Source organism: Camelus bactrianus, chromosome 15, assembly GCF_048773025.1.
Source record: "Camelus bactrianus isolate YW-2024 breed Bactrian camel chromosome 15, ASM4877302v1, whole genome shotgun sequence".
Classification (NCBI taxonomy): Eukaryota; Metazoa; Chordata; class Mammalia; order Artiodactyla; family Camelidae; genus Camelus; species Camelus bactrianus.
In genome coordinates, this window is record NC_133553.1 from 30,537,739 (window position 1) to 30,559,031 (window position 21,293).

Genomic DNA, 21,293 nt, shown 5'->3' on the forward strand with positions numbered 1-21,293 from the left:
AAGTCACTTAATCACAGACGTGCTGAGTCATCAAAGCATTGCTTTGGTCATAACCGCACTGTCAGCGAAGGATTCTCCTCTGAGGGCTTTTGGCAGCCACCTCGGGTCACACGAGGCATGTTTACTCCTACTTCACCTTTCTCACGAGTGGAGTCAACACCAGAGATGCTGCCCACTTAGGCCTCACGCACACGGAGCCGCTGAGGGGGTGCAGACAGGGCTGTCTCAAAAGAGACAGAGTTTGAAATCAGGTCCTTCTATTACATAAGGACAGACTGGAGCATCCAGAGCACACACAGCTGGAGGCAGAGCACGCAGCATCACTGCTGGCTTGGCGACCGTCACCTCTGAGCCCAGCCGGCACCGCTTGTCCTCTGCCCTCTTGACAGGTCTGTGCTGGATGGACATGCCGAAGGCAGCGCAGACAGGAGCCCTGTGCTGAGCAACTGCATCCTGCCTCAAGGCCACAAAACATACAAAAGTATGTTCAGAGAGGCAGGCCCTCCCCGGGGACACCGCCGAACACGCCACTGTAAGCAAACCAATCTAGAATAAGCGACCCTGTAGGAGGCTGGGGGTGGGGGGAGTCGGGGAGCATCATCGTTGGAACCTAGAGATTCCGGGGAACCTTAGAATCACACAGAAATCAGCAAAGGTGGAGGGACCAGTTAAGTGGCTCTGGGGGATGGGGACAATGAGGGTAAAAAGCAATCGTGTGCCTCGGGTTTCAAACAGCTGCCAGGAGAGGGGTGGTTAGTCTGGAGAAGCTGGGGAAGCTTTTGAGGTTTTGAGGTTTCCCGATGCGAGGACAGTGGGACCTTGCTGTAGCACAGCCTGTAACAAAGGCTTGGATAAAGCACAGGCCAATCATGTGTCTAACCAACAACTGGACACAATAAATGCCCTGTAACTCAGGTTCTGTGAGTACAGAGGTCCCTTGTAGTTGGAAACAATTCTGTTGGAAAGACAGAGCTAGAGAATGTTATTAATCTGAGAAGCTCTCTTGTCTGCTGGCCCTTCACTTCTTCTAACTCAGCGAGACTCTGAGAGACTCTGCGAACCTGAGAAAGCTATGTATCGTGTTTCAAGAAAACAGCTCAGAAATTATGCTTATAATTTCAGAGGGTTTGTTACCCCAGGAAAACAGCCTCTGTTCTGGTCCAACATTCATAAATATACCTGAGAAGACTGAGGCCGAGAGAGGACACAAGGTCACAAAGAAATTAGGAGCAAGGCTAAGACTGGTACCTGGGTCTTCTAATTGCCTTAAACTGCTGGGAGAAACCGAAGCACACTGGGACCCTGGCACCATGCTTCTGAGGTCAGAAGGAATGTGGATCAGTCGAGACTTCTCACTGCTGAGGCCAAACATGATTTTCGATAGCAATGCAGATTAATTTCCAACACGAGTCAGAAATGTGAGAAAGGAGAGTACGGTGATCACGACTCAGTCTTTTGTCTAGAGCGCAAATCTAATACTGGAGCCAAGACAGGTACAGTGAATGCCAGAGGAGGTGACTTGAGGACACTGAGCAGGGACAGGGACTCACACGCTGTGGCCGAGGGCACAGCCGCACAGGGAGAAAGGCACTGTCTGCAGCAGGGAGACGTGCACTGCTCAGGCCTCCCCAGCTGGGTGCCTGGCACACGGTAGGGGCTCCGTAAAGACTATTTCCTTCTCTTCTTTTTCCTTATGGAACAGGTATGAGATTTTTAAAAAATCTCCTTGATACATGTTATCGCCGGGTAATCAAGCCCAGAGAGGCTTATGACAAAAAGCCTGATTTGGGGAGTTAATGCCCTCTCCAGGGCACTGTTAACTGCACCCCCTCCACACACACACCCCTCCAGAGGAAACTCTGAGCTAAGTGGTTATCATGGTAACAGAAGGAGACACTTTATTCTCCATTTCTCTCTCTGACTCGTGGATACCTGCCAGGTAGCAGATGGCCTGTGTGGACAACTACCTTCCTTTTGCTGCAGTGTATTTAAATTAAACAAACTGGCCTCTTTGCTGCCAATTTTCATAGGCCCACTCAGAAAAACAACAACAAAACCAAGAAAACAACATTGGGAGAAAGGGGAAGTGCAAGTCTGCAGCCACTGTGAGTGTGCAGAGAACTGGGATATATACACAATGGACTTCGTACATTATTTTCTTCAAGAGAAGGTAAAAAAAAAAACAAAACACCAAATTGAGACTACTTTCAACTGGTGCTGATGGTGACTCTGCTAGGAAAATGCAGCTGTCTCATCAAATGTGCAAGGAAAAAGAGGGAGAGAAGGTTATCTGACACTGCACTGTCTGTCCTGCTGCAAGATTTGAAAATAATTGCCTAACATGACAAGAGTTAAGACTGCTGGGAGTCAGGCCCAGGGATGGAAGAGAGCACACAAGAGAAAGGCAGTCACGTGGCAGTGAGTGAAGCAGCAGTCTGGTTCCCTCCAGGGTGAATAAGAAACAGGTAAAGAACACGCCTGGAGACCTGCCTCCCTTGCCGAGGTGTCCACTTGCAAGCTTCAGTGCCGTGTAGCTTTTAAGGATGAACTTGGCTTCTAAACACCAGAGAGAAACGCCAAAGAGTGGTATGAGGTCTCGCTTCTCTCGCCACCGTTAATACACATTTATCTATCACGTATGTCTCTTGGGAGGAAGGGGGCCACCAAAAAGTCTACCATGAGGTCCCACCACAGAGGGTTGACATCTGTCTGTTCCCACATCACTTCAGGAAACTCAGGGCTTTCCCCTCACCTATCACTCCCTGCAGTGGCTTGTGGGGTTGGCTGCTACAGACGGGAAAGAGTGATGGCAGGACTGCTGGGTGTTGGGTGATCACATTGTTGGCAATGGGTAGAAGCTTATAGTTCTCAGTCTTCATGATTCTGCCCCCATTCAAGTTATACTGAATTATGTAGAAGACAAAACTTACCCAAGGCTGACAGGGGGTGGGGTGGGGCAAGGAGTCCAGTTATCTTTCTTAGCAGAAGGAGGGAAGTGTATTAAGTTCCTGAGACTGTCTCAAAAGAACAATCTATTAAAACTCACCATAAACCCAAAGATCAAAAGAAAGTTGAAATTTAAACTTTTAGATAGGGAAGCTCATAAATTCCGAGACCAGAATTACCTTCTTTCTGTTTGTTCCTCCTAGTTTGCCCAGCTCTATTTGAAAATGGTATCCCATTAGTTCTCACTGGAGGATTTCAAAGCCTCTTCAAGGGAAAGATCCCTGTCAAACGAAGACCCAATACTCAGACTGCATATTAGAAACCAAACGAGGACAGGATTCCAGGAGAGCATGGTCGTCACTCAGATGGCTAAATCATTGATCAGGCTGGCAGCCAGAACCTATCAATGGTATTTTAAAGTGCAATGAGTCAAACTGAAATGCTACTAAGTAGGAGAAACTTGCACAGTGAGATGTGGCGCTGACCCAGCACCACCACTCCATGTCGGGTCCCTGTTCCATATAATATGCTGCTTAGGGGTCAAGCTCTGCAGTCAGGTAGACCTTGTTTGGATTCCAGCTCTGCCATTTACTACTGTGTGATCTTGGGCAACTTACTTAAACCTCTCTGTATCTCAGATTTTTCATATCTGAAGGGGAGATAATAATAACTTCACAGGTTGGTCAAGATGCACATAAACTGCTTCTCATACGGGCTCAATGCAGTGCTACCTGCCACGCTTCACTGTGAATGGGGCACAGAAGGGGTGAGAAGGGGCCAGGTCTCCATGCTCAGCCGGCTCACAGCCTCCCAGGCAGTTCGGCAGGTGTGCCGGCAGCATCCAAAGGAGGAAGTCCGTGTCGCAGCGGAGGGACAAAGGGAAAGGGGCATGGATCCCAGAGGGTTTCACTCTGACCTTCTGGAACGGGGTAAGGTTTCACAGAAGAGGTGGCATCTGAGAGTGTCTTGAGGGGTATAATTTCAACAGGCAGAAGAGACTTGGGGAGGGCAATCCAGGTGAGGAAGGGGCAGGAGCAGAGGCACCACGAGAGGAAGCTGTGGGGCACAAAGAGCGTGTGGCAATGCTACTACACAGGGAGCACAGAAGACAAGTGGTGGCACAGAAGAGTGTGGGCCAGTCACCCGGAGCCTGGAATAAATGGTCAAGTCTATTACTAGGCCCTAGACAGGCAGACTACAGCCCACGGCCGAATCCTGCTCGCCACCTGCTTTTTTCCAGTCTGTGAGCTAAGAATGGTTTTTACGTTTTTTAGTGGTCTTATTTTAAATGGTTATGTAAGTCCTTACATAATATCTTTGATTCTGTTCACAAAGCCTAACATATTTACTATCTAACCTTCCAAGAAAAAGCTTGCTGACCCCTGCTATAGGCAATGGCAGAGGGAGCCAGTGAAGGCTTCCGAGGAGGGAACGGTGTCTGGTCTGATCAGAATCTGGCTCTGGGGCAACGTGAGGGAGGGGCAGAGAAGCAAGAGACAGGAGTCAAGGAGACCTATGTGCAGGCTCTTCCAACAGACCAGGTGACAGACGACGGAGGCTGGAATGAAGAATGGCGAGAAGAATTAGAGGAGAGAGATACAAGCAAGGTTTTGGAGGAAAAAGAGACCAGGCTTCGACAACTGAGTGGGAAGAGCAGAGGATTGGAAGGGAGCATGCGCGTAGGGAGTGCTGGCAATGACATTAACAGAAGCAGGAAATAGGGACAAGGGGGTGATTTGTGGGGGAAGGTGACTGGGGATTCTTTACCATCCATCCCATAGCTAAACCTCAGAATAAGGGATGCTGAGAATGGTATCACAGAGACAGGTTCTCTGGGCTCAGGGCAGAGCTTCTTAACCACAGATAATTTCACCTGCTAGGGACTTGGTTGGAGTGGGGAGGGGGCTACCACTGCAATTCAGTAGGCAGAGATCAAGGACGCTGCTAAACATACTACAAGTCCTTTACCTAACCACACACACACATACAAAAAGTTATCTGACCTCAAATGTCCATAGTGCTGAGGATGAGAAACCTGGCTGAGGGGGACAGAGTTACAAGGTCCTAGAGAGGGTGGCCTGTCCAGGGCTTCTTTTTCCAATGGGGAGCTGCTGTAGAAGGAAGGGCAGGCCACCAGTAGTCTCACATCAGGTTAGAAACTTCAAGGGGCCCAAGAATAAACTCTGATAATCTTCTGCACATTTGGGAGATATCCCGGGGGTAGCTACAGGCCTGAGAGTCTCTTAGATTCTCTCTTGGTTTTCCGAGGCCCGAACTGGTTAAATACAGGAGTTGAAATTTGAAATGTGAAAGCAGTGAATACACAGTGAATGTTACATATATTTAAGTTAATAAGAATACATAATACTGAAAGCATGGAAGGGTTTATGCTTAGCCAGCTTTACAGAGCAGTAGTGAGTTGGCATGGATTCTTATTAAAGGTACCACTTTAGCTGCAGTTACCTATCTTTCTGCATTGCCTCCAATTTTATAAAACATGCATCTATATTTTTTCTTCTCCTTTCTTTCTTTTTTTTTTTTTGAAGCATTGGGCATCTATATTGCAGCTCCAAATAAGAGTAATTTTACTTGCCAAATTATGATCAGCAGCAAATGGAGAAGAGCATAAAGGAGTCTACCGTAACTTTATAACATGCTTCTTTGGCTGAAACTAAGCAGGTGCTCATTTCGCTTAAGGACTCCAGGCCAGGAAGCTCCCTACCTCAGCATCGCTGTTGATGTGGAACATTGGAACCAGCCTGAGGGCAGCTATAAAACCCTAGAGATTGGTACAGCATCAGGATTCAAGGAAATGCCTTGAATGCTCTCCAAGTGGAGGGTCACAGATCCAACGGCAATGCCAAGTGAAGATGCTGACTGAGGTCTAACAGAAAGAGAGGGTAGGGAATCCTCTTCCTGTGGGAGGCGTCGCCAAGAATTCCAGAGATAAGCCAAAGGAGAGGGTACCATGGAGCAGCTGATACTGTTTCCTTAGGATGCTTTCTTTTGTCTAGAAAAGTGGGAAGTAGAAGGTTGGCATGAATAACCCCTGGGGAAGGAGTTGGTTAGAAAGTCCAGACAATAAAGGGAGGGCCAGAGGGTATCAAAGTCACAAATGGAGACACCAGTCAAATGAACCCAGATGGCTTTCTGTAGACCCTTCTTGGTTTATAGCTTTTCCCCAATATTCTGATGGGTAACAGAGATGAAAGATCAAAGAATTGTGGATTGGAAGTTTATAGGTGAGAAAACTGAGGTTTGTAAAGGTTATATACATGTTGAGACAGAAGAAATGAGGTTTTGTCAACAAGAGTCTGTGAGTCGGAAGAGCAATCCATTCACACATAACTCAATAAGGCAGACTGAAGATTTAACTCCTTCCTTTGTTGCAGTGAAACCAATGGGGGTGAGGAGGTTGAACAAGATAAAAACTGTTTTTCAGAGCTGTCTACACACCACCATACTGAGAATTTCCTTTCCAAGGTTGCTGATAACTTCCTTATTGTCAAATCCTTGTCTAACTGTCTTACTAACTTTTTTCTTGAAACTTCCTGGCTTTTTATGAGAACCCACAATCCTACCCCTCCCCTTTCTTCTTTTAGTCTACTACAGGGTTTCCCTAAGGCTCATATTCATGGTTTCAACCTTAATTTTACGTTGAAGACTTCCAAATCTACACTGCTAGCCCTGTTTCCCCAGTAAAATTCCAGTTGCATATCCTTAAATATCTAATAGACCAGACAAAAAGCTTGACCACCTACGTATTCTTTGTAACGCCATTTATTCAAATCAGATCAAAGTCTCCTTCCTGTGTCCCACATCATCTCCCCAGTTTCACTTTTTCAGTCATTTCCCACATTCCCGGGCTCAAGGCTGAGAAGCCATCTTCTTTTCTATTGACGTGTTGCTGAGACCCGGACTGGAGTTTTCTAGGGGAAGACACTGTGTCCTAGGAATCCCAATATTCCTCCAGTGCAAGGTGAAATTCTCCAGAGACTCTGGCATATAGTTTTCATATGTTGTATGCACTCTGGTCAGGAGAGGCAAAGGCAGAAATACAGTACAGGAGGGAAATAAACAAGCAGGTAAGGAAATCTCTCAGCTTGTGATTGATGAGAGAGATGAAAAATATTGGAGGTGTGGAAAAAAGACACAAACGCTATTTCCCCCCATTTCCTTAGACTATAAATTTCCTGTAGGTACTCAAGGAGTTTTGGGGCAGTGAAATATAAGTACCTGTTTTCAATGTTATAATGATATTTCCTCTTTTTGGGAAAACAGACAAAACAACCGACCAAAAACCCCCAACAAGATGCCAGGTCCCTGCAGTGAGTACAGGAGCCAAGACTGATGAATGAGCATCCTTTGCAGACTTTCACGGGGCCATCTGTGGGCAGCCAGCATGGGCCGAGAGTCTATGTATAGAGACTAGGACCGGGCCCAGGCTGAAGGTTTGGGGCATAGTCACAGAGTACAGCACACTGATCTTTGTTTATGAAAAACATCAGTGCAGCTTGCAAACTTGGGAGGGGAGCAGTGGTGCCTAAGGCTCCGGATGTGACTGACCAGGCTTGTGTTTCTGTATTTAGGGCATCATGCCAACCATGAAATAACTTCCATACTATCTGAGGGTGGAATTTGTGTAGGATTTCTCTTTTTATCCTCCAAAAGGCCAAGCTCACTGCCTTGAACATACGTAGTAAGACACTGCTGAAGATATAAATAAATGGCAATCCTTCGCCTTTCAGGAAGTAGACTCAGGCTTCTATTCAGAGTACGGCAGGGATAAGGGAGTCCAGAAGATTTTAGAGAGGCAGGGAATCACTTCCCGATGAGAATGCATCCAAAGGTTAAGTCAACCAAGAGGCACAATGACCCATGAGCACATCAAGGGGTTCCCCAATAATCTCTTTAGTGGACAAAGCGGAGGTTTTCATTTGTTGTGTAGGGTTATTTTTTTTTAAGTACTTTCTCGTAAACTTACAAAGTAAATATTCATGTGGTTTCTTGGAGTCCTCATGGGTCAAGCGTGGTTAACTAAATATTGAGTGCCCTTCCGTTAAGGCATATTTGGTGAAGCCGTGGTCAGAGATGGGGGCTCTTGAGAGCCAGCCCTCATCGTGCTTTCTTTGGTGTAGTCATGGTGGGGTATTTGTTTGGTTCTGGAAATCAGAAAGGGCATTGGGGCAAGATGCCACTTGATATCCCAACTGACTAAAGTAAAAAGAGAAACCCCAAGAGCGGCCATGTTCTCTTAGTGGAATCCCCAAGATTCCTCTAATTACATAATTTTCAGAGTAACACCTATATTACCCTCTGGACCACTACCCTACTAATCTGAGTCAAGGCCAACCTATCCTTATATAGCGCTGTGTACAGTTACAATCTAAGTCTGACATTGATCTGTACATAAAAAGTAATGATTGTCTAAGAGGAAGAACCAGAGATATGTTTAAAGAAATACACCCTTCATGAATAAACTGCACCCCTTGCCTTGGATAGCTCATTTTATTTGGGGTTAGCAATCCAGCAGTGCAATTTTATGGTATGTTGAGTCTCGCGGTAAAATGGAAGTGTCCCTAGAATAAATCTGTACATTGAGATCCCTCCACACTAGGATTGGGATATTGTCTGACCTGATGCAGCAGCCCACAGCTCAACAGTTAACACCACGGCTAGCGGGTCCTCAGTCTGTTGTTGCCCTAGTGCGCCCCTCTGTAACATGCTGGCAAGTCCTGCAGCCACGTTCCTGATTGTAGGCATTGGCTTCTTACTGAGCAATGCTCAAAATATTTCCAAATGATACAGATAACTACAGATATCCTGCATTTTATAGAGTGTCTGAGCCAAAAAAAAAAAAAAAAAGGGAGGATGATTTTACTCTTCATAATCAGTATCTGTTCTCTAGACAAAAATAGTAACAGAGTTAATAATAACACTAGTGTATGAGCTTGCTCTTCCCGTTCTCTTGTTTTTCTGATTCCTTACTAGAAAGGACATTTCTAAACCATCACTTAGTCTCTTGACTGGATCTAACTATTACACAGGGGTACCTTGAACAAAATCACTGGTATAGGTACTTGAACCAGTTATGTCCCTTACAAGTAATAAACTTATGAATTCACACTGTTTTTTAAGTCAAAATCTTGTGAATTTGGTTAGTACCAGTTTTCATTCAGCAGCTATTCATTGACTATCACGTGGCAGGCACTGGGCTAGCAGGGAAGGGATGCAGTAGTGACAAAGGCAGACGAGGCCCTTTAATTACAGTCTGATGATTATCAGGGGCCTGATTAACCCTGACTCAACCGATACAATCTAATTCCTGAGCCTGTTAAACTGTAGGGTATATGGTGGGTTGAACAGTCACTCAGTGAAGTCTTATCTGAAATAGCCAAGCAGTTCTACCCTTAATTATAACCCTTGGATCTGAGAAAGCAGAAGGGGCAGGAGGGAGAGAGAGACGAAAGACAGAAGAATGATCAGTTGAGGTACTAATGTCACTCAAAACACTGGAAAAGTGGCCAAGGCTGAAGGTAGAGCCGTAGCCCTGAAGTCACAGTTAAAGTCACAGTTACCCACTTCTCTCTTCAAATTCCACCACAGCCAAAATTAACCCCTAAAAGGGAATGAAGAAGACGGACTACATAAAAAGTTCTCTATAATGGATTTAGAGAGTCAGTTTGGGGAAGCATGCTGGTAAATTCTTCATTATGACTGAAAAATTGTGCTGTACACCAGAAATTGACAAAACATTGTAAACGGACTGTAACTCAAAAAAAAAAAAAAAGCCAATAGAGATAAACAACAAAAAGAAAAAAAAAAACTCTTTAACGATTATTTTATGACCCATATAGGGTAATACATTTTGATAGGGAAGAAATTAAACTATACCAGCCAGAAGCTGTCAGGGGGAAGAAAGGGTTACAACTTAGCTCTGTGTTAAATACCTTTTGGTGCCTCACTCAGTAATGATAATAGATTAAAACAGAAGTTCAAGTTCTAAAGCTTTACAGTCCTAGCAGTACATGTTAAAAATGCTGTTGAGCTATGGAAAGCCATTAGGTTTAAATCTGAGCCTCACTGCTGAGCCATAGGTGGGTCCAGTTTAAACCTGTGACGTGGAGAGAGGAAATTTCTACCTATATCCACAGAGCAGAATGTCTAACCTCACACCATAGTGGGGAAAGATGAGGAAAAAACAATCTGTACTGATTCATGCTACAGACAGTCCCCTGGGACAGTGAGGACTAGAACATGAGCTTAGATCCTCAGCCAGAGAACTTCTAATACACGCACATGAATGGCTTGACAGTGGCCGGCTTCAGAGCCCTGAGTCCAGCTTCCCGTTTTGTAAGGATGGTCTCACACACAATCAAAGGTCACTGGCGGGAACCTTGTTATTCAATTCCCTGTCTGCTCAAGATCAGCTTTAAATTGACATGAGAAATAATATGCCAGCAGTGATCATTTCTGGTTCTTGGATTACACAGGAATCCACAAAATTAAAAAAAAAAAATGAAGTGTCTATTGGGAGTGCTACTGCTGGCATTAAAATAAATATCCGTAATGTCTGCCCTGTTCTGAAAGGAGTTCTCGGGGAAGGAGTGGGCTGTTCCCGATTACATTCCTTGCTCTGAGCCGGCACGTTCAGAGAGGGATCAGGAGATGCGAGTCTGGGTGGACTGCTAGAGGAGGTTCCCAGAAAGTGGTTTTAGCTGTAAAGCACATCTCTGGGATGTAGAGAGGTGAAGAAAAAGAGGGGGACATCAGTGCCAGCAATGACAGGTGAGGATGCCCTGATCTGCAGGAGGGGTATGGTCAACGGCAAGTGGACGAGACCATCAGGAAAGGAGTGGGAGAACGGAGCAGGAAGAACAGAAGTTTTCTCTCCTCCCCACCAACACAACCTCACTCAGCCTCCCACTGTGGTGGGCACTACCAGCATCTGCTTCTCTACTTCTTCCAAGCAAACTGGAGGATTATACTTCCCCTCCCCCCTGAAGTTAAGTGGGGTCATGTGACCTGCTTTGGCCAATGAAATGGAGCAGAAGTGATGTGTGTCACTTCCTGGTAGAAGCATTTAATGGCTGGGCTTGACTTTCCATCCTGGTCTTCCCCTGCTCTGCCCATGTGAATGTACCTATTGATACAAAAATACCATAAGATCAAAGTAATAAATTATGTGTGAATGAGGAAACAAAGCCAAATAAAGCAAAGACAAAAACACACATTTTGGTTGCATTAAAGCCATCGAGATTGATGGGTTGGTGGCCTTCCCTGACACCATACTCTGTCTTCTCTCCCTCTTTCTGACAGTCTCTCTCCTTCACTCTTTTCCTGCCTCTTCCTCTCATTACCTACCTCTCCTTCCTTTCCTCCCTCCTTTACCTTATGATTCCATTGCTCTCCTAAATGGAAATAATAGTAAGAAGAATGTTTTCTATTCCTCTTCTTAATCTAAAACATGCATACATTTGCTTTTTGAATAAGAAATGAGTACATTTTTTGGATTACACATTTCATATTTCTCTCTTTTAAAAAAAGCCCTGAGGTAACTTAAAAATCAGCTTTAGTTTGTGTAAAAAGGGTATGCTTTGAAAATCTTACTACGTTATATAAACATATGGTGTTACTAGTGTGGCTAGGCCCTCAACTGATTTTCCTGTGTGGGTTAGTGGCTATCAGGAAAAATACAAACAAACATAAACCTTCCCTAAACACCATGCAGCTTGGAAAAACCAGAGCTCCCTTTGGAGTTGGCTCTGAACAGGAAGTCACTTACAGCATAATCAGTCACTCAGTTTTCATTGGTAACTTTGGTAAGAAGGCTACTGGAGCTGGAGCACCCAGAAGCCTGTTGGAGACTAAAGGACATTAAAATTGTCAAAAGAACTACTCATCTTCATGCACAGTCATTCTCGACATAGTATTCAGCCCTGAGGTCACCCCCACCACCCTGAAAATTATTTCAAGCAATGAAAGTCACTCTAAACACAAAGCAGCAGAGAAGGTAAGCGCAGGAAAATGCAATTGTCGCCCGGCTAATCATGCATATTTAAATAAACACAAGGGATGTGTTCTCTGAAAACAAATTCAACAAGCTCTGGTTTCAAATAAGAACATGCTCGACTAGGTAAACATGACATGGCCTTGTAGGACATTTTACAACACCATGGAGAGAACTGCTGAGGGTTTTACACACAACTGATTCCGCAGAGAGGGTCTTGGTGCGGCGAGGGGAGGAGGAAGTATGTGACAGTTACATGAAGAAAAGAAGAGCATGCAAAGAGAGCAGAGTCAGGAGGAGAATTGTGACGTTCACTTACTGCCTGCTTTTGCTCTTCCTCCTACAGGTGTTGAAGACGAAAAAAGGCAGAGGGAAAAAGGAAAGAGATTAACGCCCATCACCACAAACATTTGGAAAAAAATGATAGAATGGGGCAAACCAGGCCAGGCCCAGGGGTTCAGAGATCCAAGGCTCCGACCATCATCTGAGCACCATCAACTGGATCGAGCAAACGGCGGGCCTCTGCCCCATCCAGTTCATTAAACGCGAACTTCTAGAGTCAGAAGGAAAGAATCTTATAAACCATCTTGTCCAACTTCCCCTTTTATACATGAAAAAGGCCTAGGCAGCCCTGACTCGCCCCAGGTCACATCCCTATTTAGGGTAAACTGAAAGCAGCAGCTCAACCATGACTCAAAAGCCCAACGATGGTTCTGTTTGACCATTCACATATCCATGTGTGTTTAGGTACAGTTCTCTATGCCAGTAGTTCTCAAAGTGGGGAACACAGACCAGCAGCAGCAGAAGCACTTGGAATACTGCCTGAGATGCAAACTGCCCACCCCCCACCTCTCGCCACCTACGAAGTCAAAACCCTCCGGGTTGTGAGTAGCACTGTTTCCTGAGCCTTTCAGCTGATTCTGAATCCTGCTCATTTGAGAACCACTGCTTTTAAGAACTTGCTAGAAACTGACAACTCCACCTGAACACAGATTCTCTTATTTAGTTCCCTGTCTTCTACTTTTGGAGCTTTTGGGCTGCTTTGTGGTTCTTTGCAAGGATGCACATGCATCCCCTTCCCCTAGTAAACTGCAAACTGCTCCACGACTCTAAATGGCTTTTCAAAGAGAATTCTTGACCTCAGTGCCTCGTTAGTTCCACACAGGTTTGTTTAGTGCTTCTTACATGAAGGTAAGATATGGTCTCTGTCTTTCAGAGTCTCACAGTGACGGTGCTCAGAGCAGGCCCTTGCTAACTCTCAGTTCTCAGAAGGCACCTCTAGACTGAAGCACGAAGCACAATGAAGATGAAATAAACACTTCCGAGTTCTTCTCTCCTCAGTCCTGTTCTCCTCAGCTACTCTGTCTTTTAATGGGTCTCTTCGCTTCCTTTTTCTGTGCCTCATCATGAGTAACTGTGGTCAGAAGCCTCTGCTCTTTGCCCTGAATACATAAATCTAAAAGCTGTTGCAATGATTCTATTTAAATTGGATCCATCCGTGCAGACCATCTCTACTGAACATGTGTGTAGGAAGTCTTAGGATTGGGTAAGTGCTTCTCAGTCTGCAGATCTGGTGCAACGGCGAGAATGATTTCAGTAAAGCCAAGGAATTACAAAAGGGAGCAGGGAAGTCAAAATTTGGAGAAAGTTATTTTATCCCTGCAAGGGAGACATGCACTAGAAATTAAATGGGCACCAAGAAATCTCTTGAGGAGACTCCAACTCAGCACCAGAAGATGTTTTTCATAATCAAAGCCAGCTGCTAGACGCTTGCCCAAACCTAAAATCACAGGCACCCAGGCAAAGAGGGCCCCGAGCACTAGCTGAGTTAGCTTAAGAAGTTAGCGTCTTGAAGCTTCTGCATCTGGTATGCATGGCTCCAGTTAGAAGGGGTGAGAGTTTCACAGGTGGGAAGCGATCGTCCTTCCTGGCCAGGCTTCCCTGTGGGGTAGAACACTTTTCTTCCATTCACTAGGCAAATAGCCATAGAAGAGTTATTAAACAATTGAAAATGTGTTTTTATTGCTGGCGCTAAATGTTGAAATGGAAATTGAGATGGTGGGGGAGGGACAGGGCAATCCTGACCAGCTGGAATTGCATCTGCGATCAAAAGAGCAGGATGTAATTTCTTAGAACTGTTTCTAAGACATCTCCCTGCTTTCACTGTTTTCTCCAGGCTTGGCATTAGAGACAACACTGCTTTGGTTCAACAGAAGAGGGAAACTCAGAAAGCAATGTTTCATGTTTGAACATTTGAACTCTACTGTACACAGTTTATCCGAGGACATGAAATTGTTATAATGTGCAGTAAACACGTGTCTGGTTAGGATGGGGAGAGCGGACAGGGCAGTGTCTTCAGGATGTAGAGGTCGCCCATGTGCACTGGGATTGGGAGAGGGTGGACTTTGGCAAAGTGTTACTTAGGATGGTGTTGTATAATCCAAACTCACAAAAGTTAATCAGATAAAGCTTTGAAGGCTCTGTCAACACAGTAAACAGGTCAGATATAAAGGCCTTAGAACCTTTGCATTATCAGTTAGTCAGTTGGGGTCAGTAAACATTGACTGATGACAAGGCATAGGAGCCCACTTGATTTAAAGGGGGTAATAATACCTTAATTATGAAGGGCCAACCTAGGACTGCTCAAGTCACCTAAAAACATGTGAGCCCCACTCACAGGGGGAATATCTGGCTAGGTGGCCAAAGAAATGCCACAGCCACTGTCGTCATCTATATAAAGACATGTTATGTTCAAAATCTCATTTGCAAATGAGGTTAAAATTCAAAACTACAGAATTCATCTGGTAAATGCATCTCAAAAGCAATAATGGACAAATAGAAAATGAGGCAGAAAAATATTGGGAACAGGATTTAGATACTAAAACACCAACACATAACTATTTCTAGACTAAATAAGAAGTTTGAGGTAGACATTATCCAAATACTCATTAATCAAAGGAAAAAATGTAAAGAAAAGATACGTTCTGAAACATGGATACCTGAGTGTCAGGTAATATGTCATTAGGGAAAAAAACCAACAATAAGAAGGTCCCTGATACTTCTTGGTGACAGGGATTAAGTCTTAGTCACCATTGTACCTAAACATGACTCTCAGGAACTCAATACTTTTCTGGTTAAATAAACGTATGGTTAATTTTTACCTTGCCTTGTTCCCCAAAAAAGATTTAAGATTTTTGTTGAATGAATTAATAAACAATGGTGACACTCCATACGTACAGTTCTCTACATTATCGATTTTCAGATAAATAGACAAACTACACAGTATTTCAATGAAGCAGTAAAATGAAAGGACTCCCTGTGAAATGGAAATTTACTGCGTGGTGTATTTTAATTCATGTGTACCCAAGACCATGTGGCTCGACTGTCCATTTGACTAACTGCTTACAGCTGTTTTATGAGAGAATTAAATGCTAGCAGACTGAACATCAATGAAAGCAGGACAGTCCTTTGAAATTAAAATTAGGATTCTAAAGGGTACTTTTATTATGGGCTGGGGAATGTATCTTTTAATAGTAGGAAAACAACTCTGAGATTTTAATAGAAGTCAGTGATTCCTATGATGACCTTCGAAGAGTGCATATAATACACAAATTAAGATTATGCTATAATCCTTGTAGGACACTAAAGGTCTGTGATTTTCAACTGTGAATTTGAATCAATGGATAAAAAGACAACATTCCTGGTTTGTTTGCAAAATTGTCTTCCCTTTCTGAATAACCTCAGCCTGTTGCGTAGGTGAACGATAATGCACTTAACAACTTGGTTGGGGATCTTACAAAATAGAGCAGAGGGGTCTTGCTTATTTTACTGAAATTGTAACTGTAAGACAACAGCTGGAAATATAAAGACACTCAGGGTGGGGATTAGAGTTCCAGGCATCAGCTCACTCGGCTTAGCCCTTGAATATGAGTATCAGAGGTACACGACAAGGTCATGGTAATGCACACGGGGCTGAGCCAGGAACTCCAAGGAACATTGAGGGCAGCCAGCTGACGGGAAAGCTTACTGTAATACTTCGGGGAAATGCATTCTGACTTCCCTTCAGTTTGCATAAACCTTTGCCTTTACAAAAATCACCCTGGGGTACCTTCCCATCTCTGTTTAAGTAACATTTGAGAGCATCTTTCTGAAAAGGAGGTGAATCCCCTATGACCTTCTGTCCTACAAGTGGACTTAACCCCACAATGGCAGGGCTTTCAAAACCGAACAAGGCTCCAGATGTTACACAGGCCAAATGTACTTAAGCATATTTCTGTTCTCTCGAGTGGGTGATTGGGTTGCTTAGCTGAATACTTGACAGCTATTAGAGGGATTTGGGTCAGGTTTTAGGCATAAGGTTTTCTTTAAACAAGACTCATTTAGACATAAAATATTTCTCAGGAGAAATCCTGCTAACGGGCTTAATGCAGAAACAGGTCCATGCAAAACAACTCAAATACCCAGGACCAAAGCTAGAAAAAACTCAGCTCAAGACTAAAAGAAGTGATTGTTTTGAGCAAGTCAAAAGTCAGCTTAAAACACAAACACTCCATTTACCCAAAGTTGCTAATACCCACTGGCTTCATTATTAACGGACCGGTTTAGAATGGAGGAGTTGAAGGAAAGTCTTCAAGCTGACATGCGCCAGGCCTACCCCTCCTCGTCTAGACCCTTGTCACTGTGGGCCTGGATGAGCTCATTGCTCCTACTATTCTTTAGTTTCTCCTCTTCCTAACCTTTGTGCATATCTTCCTAAACTACTGCCTTCAAAATCTTTAATGACTCTACTTCATCACAGGATTAAATCCACTCCCTCAGCCCAGCTTTTGGGCTAGTCCACACTGTGTGATTTCCACTCTGGCTTCTAACTCTGTGTCATACCATGAAACACAGTGAGTTCACAGTACGGACAGACAGACCTTAGGGATGAACAGCATGAACACATGTGTCCTGGTATTCCTGCTTCCGAGTTGGGTAAATATTTCTGTTCAGTGCCAGTCAAATTGTCCAGGTGAGGACATTTAAATGCCAAACATGCCTTTCTCTGCTCTAGGGTATAAGGGTTGTAATATATTTTTCAATAAAAATAGTGAGACCTGAATTATTCCAGATTTATTCAAGCCCCAATATACCAAGCCTAGAGTTATATGCTATCTTATTCCTCTGAATAAAGTAAAATTATTGATCAGAGTTGGTTAGATTAGGTTGGTATGCCTCTATAATACTTATTAAAATAGGACACAGTATTTAAGTATTTAGGGAGAATATTTGAAAGCTTGCCTTAAAAGAAGCTTTACACAGTTGAGAAATATTCATTTATACTTAGCTCATATCCTATTTATAAACATTCTTATTTTCTCATAAAAGCAACTATTCAAGGACATTACTCTAGTACCAGTTACTAATTTTTTTTTTTGTAATCAGGCTTTACACTAATTTAGATGAACTTTATAGTATATTAGGCTAACTTCATGGAGGTTTACCTGAAAGTTGAGTCTCGGCAACAATATGTAACCCTTTAGCCTCATCCTGTTCTGACATCACAGGGGAGGCAGACACTGAGCTAGGGGTGAAGATGGACAAGAGGAGCTGAGCGGTGGGAGGATGAGACCTGAGTAGCCGCTGCTCTTACCTTCAGCAGCTTCATCAGCCCTTCCAGCTGGACCATCAGCTCCCGCCTGCTCTCCTGCAGCGCCGACATCCTCTGCTCCAGTTCATCTTTCCTCTGCCTATCAGAGAGGAGAAGCCCATTAGAAACGAAGAGATGGTCGGGGGGTGGGGGTATAGCTCGGTGGCAGAGCGCATGCTTTGCATGCACAAGGTCCTGGGTTCAATGCCCAGTATCCATTAAAAAAAAAAAAGAAAGAAATGAAGAAATGGAAGAATAGTTAGACCACAGAAAGATACTGTAAATTAAAAACATTAAAAAGCTGTTTGCAATGTGCCTATTGAACAAACATTACAAAAGAAGAAAGAAATGAAGACAAAGGGATCCTCAAAGAAGAGCAGTCGAAGGCCGAGGGAAATGGGTTTCACATCTGATTCTGTTATGGACCAGTGTAGGAGATGCTGAGCAAGTCATTTAAGCTCCTATACAGGGTGCATAAAAGGGAGATAATGTCTTTTTTGCTCACTTTCGTTTACTTTGTGAGACTAGTATGTAAAAATGCTTTGGAAAGCATACACTGCCATACAGAGAAAAAGTAGTTTTGTTTTTTTTTTTTACTTTTTTTATTGATATATAATCATTTTACAACGTTGTGTCAAATTCCAGTGTAGAGCACAATTTTTCAGTTATACATGAACATATATATATTCATTGTCACATTTTTTTCTCTGTGAGCTACCATAAGATCTTGTGTATATTTCCCTGTGCTATACAGTATAATCTTGTTTATCTATTCTACAATTCTGAAATCCCGTCTATCTCTTCCCACCCTCTGCCCCCTTGGCAACCACAAGTTTGTATTCTACGTCTATGAGTCTGTTTCTGTTTTGTATTTATGCTTTGTTTGTTTTTGTTTTTGTTTTTTTTAGATTCCACATATGAGCGATCTTTTTTCTTTCTCTTTCTGGCTTACTTCACTTAGAATGACATAGCAGCACTATTTACAATAGCCAAGGCATGGAGACAGCCTAAATGTCCATCAACAGATGACTGGATAAAGAAGATGTGGTATATTTATACAATGGAATACTACTCAGCCATAAAAACCAACAACATAATGCCATTTGCAGCAACATGGATGGTCCTGGAAAAAGTACTGTTAATACTACTAAAGTGACTTAAAAAATTCTTTAGAAAGTCAAATAGTTCATTTATACATAAAACTAGCCCCAATTTAAATTAATAGTGGAAGAAATGTATGAAAACAGCTCAGAGGAAACAGGGTTCAGGAGTCAGTGCTTCCAGAACCATACATCAGGATCAAAAAGTGTGACAGACATCTGGATGACTCTGTGTCTGAGAGAATTCACTTTCTCTGAGGACAGATTTCATGTCATCAATTCTAATTCAATCTGTCCAAAACCAAACTTAAGACATTCCTTTCCACCTGGTTCTCTTTCTCAGTTTCCCTGTCTCTCCCACTTTTTCTTATAGTTGTCATGGCTGGAAAACTCAGTCCTCTGATACTTCCCTGTTTATTTCCTATATTCAACCAATCACCCAGTTCAGGTGATTCTTGGACATTCACATCTTTCTATTTACGCTTCTCGGGCTTGATCCAAGTGTTCCTTACCTCACACAAGCAATGGCATCCTAGCTTCATTAATCCCGATTTCATCTCTTATGGTCAGAAAGAAGCAGGAGACTATAAATCAAGAGATTGAGGCCCACCATTTTACTCAATACGCAACCTTGGACAAGTCACTCCACCTGTCTGAGCATCAACTTTTTCTTCTCTAAAATAGGACTAATAATAAGTAACAGCAATATTTTGAGGATCAAGTAAGATAATGGACATGAAAGTGTTCTGTGAACTTTACAATGCTGCTCAAAGGAAAGCTGTGTTCATTTCATCATCCCATGCAATAATCTCAATAGCAGAATTTCTAGCATCACTGGCTCGCCCTGCACAATCTAGACTCTGTTGTCCACTGTGTAGCCACTAGCCACAAATGACTACTGGGCACATGTCTGAACTGAGATGCGTTGTGAGTGTAACATACACACTGGATCTTAAAAACTTAGTGTGAATAAAAGGAAAGTAAAATAGCTTGGTAATTGTTCAATGTTTTTAATGATTAAATGTTGAAATGATAATATTTTAGATATGACAGGTTATATAAAAAATAGTGTTAATATTAATGACACCTATCTCCTTTTAGTTTTTCAACATGGTTGTTAGAAAATTTTTAGTATACATATGGCTCACATGACATTTCTATCAGAGAGTGCCGCTCCAGACCCCCCTACATTCTAATCCTTAGTTCCTCACTTCCTATTCCGTTCCATGTCTGGACCTCTGGCCATGGTTCATTTTCCCCTAAGTAGACCCCATCGTTTTACGACTCAAAGCTACTCCTGGACTCTCTTCAAAATGTTATTCACTCCTTAGTGTCCATCCCAAATGTCACTCTTTCCAGGAAGCTACTCCTGACTCCTTTCAGCAGGTATCAGACCCTGCTTAATTATAGAAATTGGTGCTTATCTTTGGCACTTAATTTATTTTACCTTGTACTGCTGTCATTCCTACCATGATGCAAAATCCTTGAGGTGAGGGGATGAGCCTTACTCATCTTTGCAGTTATTAAACGATTAAGAGAATATCATGCATCCATTGTGGACTCAATTAACATCTAGTGAACTTAACAAAACCATTATTTGAAGCCCTCCAAGGATTTCCAATGATGTATCACTTAAGGCTCTCCAGAATCTGGTTTCAATTATCTAACTAATTTAATCTCCTATCATTGGCACTGTAAAGATTAATTCACTGGATGATTGAAACAATTTCTTAGCATCAAGACTTGTTCCCCTCTCTGAAATGTCTTACTTATTTGGGGGATATTGCCAAACCCCAGGTCCACTTCTAATCTGAAATGGTCTGTCCCACATTCCATTCAAACCATACCTACCTTTTCATGGTCTAGCCCAAATTCTACTACCTCCATGGGTTTAACTGCTTCTGGCCTATGTATGTGTTTATATACATATATCTTTCCCTACTCAAATTTCTTTTAATATCCATACTATTTATTAACACTGCAAAATATTACTTAACTGATTATCAAATTATTTTACATTTTGTTTCTAAAACTAGATTATACATTTTTAAGGTAGAATCATTGTCTTCTGGTCTTCATGCTCCCTAAATTTCCAGCACAGGTATAAACTCAATAAGGAGAAGTTGACTCATTCTAATTTTCTAAAAAGCCTTTCTGAACTTCCAAGACTGAATGTAGTACTCTTTCTCCGTGCTGTGAGTGGTCAAATAATTATAATATGTGGCCAAAAATGAATGAACTACAGCTACATGCAACAACATGGAAGGACCCTAAAGAGTAATATTAAGGGGGAAAAAGTCCCAGAAGACTGCACACAATACCATTTTTATAAAGCTCAAAAAACAAAAAGCAAAGCTAGACACTTTATTATGTGGGCATACACATATATTTGACAATATTGTTTAAAAAGCAAGGGAATGATAAACCAAATTCTGGATGGAGGTTAGCTTTGGGGAGAGGGTGGAAGCAAAGAAGTGGGATAAGGGGGGCAGATATGCAGATGACATGGTTTAAGCAATATATGAGGTCTCAAGTAGGATGTGGGTTCCCGGGTGTTCATTTTATCATTATGCTTCAGATCTGACTCATTTGTCACTTACATCATTAT

At 42.9% G+C, this 21,293-nt stretch overlaps 1 protein-coding gene across 17 annotated transcripts in view; it reads right to left on the reverse strand.

Moving 5' to 3' along the window:
• DTNB (dystrobrevin beta) overlaps window positions 1-21,293 on the reverse strand; it is a 211,754-nt gene that overhangs the window by 18,561 nt on the left and 171,900 nt on the right. For 15 of the 17 annotated variants that reach the window (XR_006722474.2, XR_006722475.2, XM_074341764.1 and 12 more), the window contains 2 exons: window positions 17,589-17,685; window positions 12,276-12,296 (listed from right to left, as the gene is read on the reverse strand). Coding sequence is in view for 14 of the 17 variants with exons in the window: in XM_074341764.1 (XP_074197865.1) it covers window positions 12,276-12,296; window positions 17,589-17,685 (118 nt within the window). In the remaining 3 variants the exon portion in view is untranslated. The remainder of the gene's footprint in view (window positions 1-12,275; window positions 12,297-17,588; window positions 17,686-21,293) is intronic. The other 2 variants (XR_006722476.2, XM_045511838.2) reach the window with 1 other exon arrangement.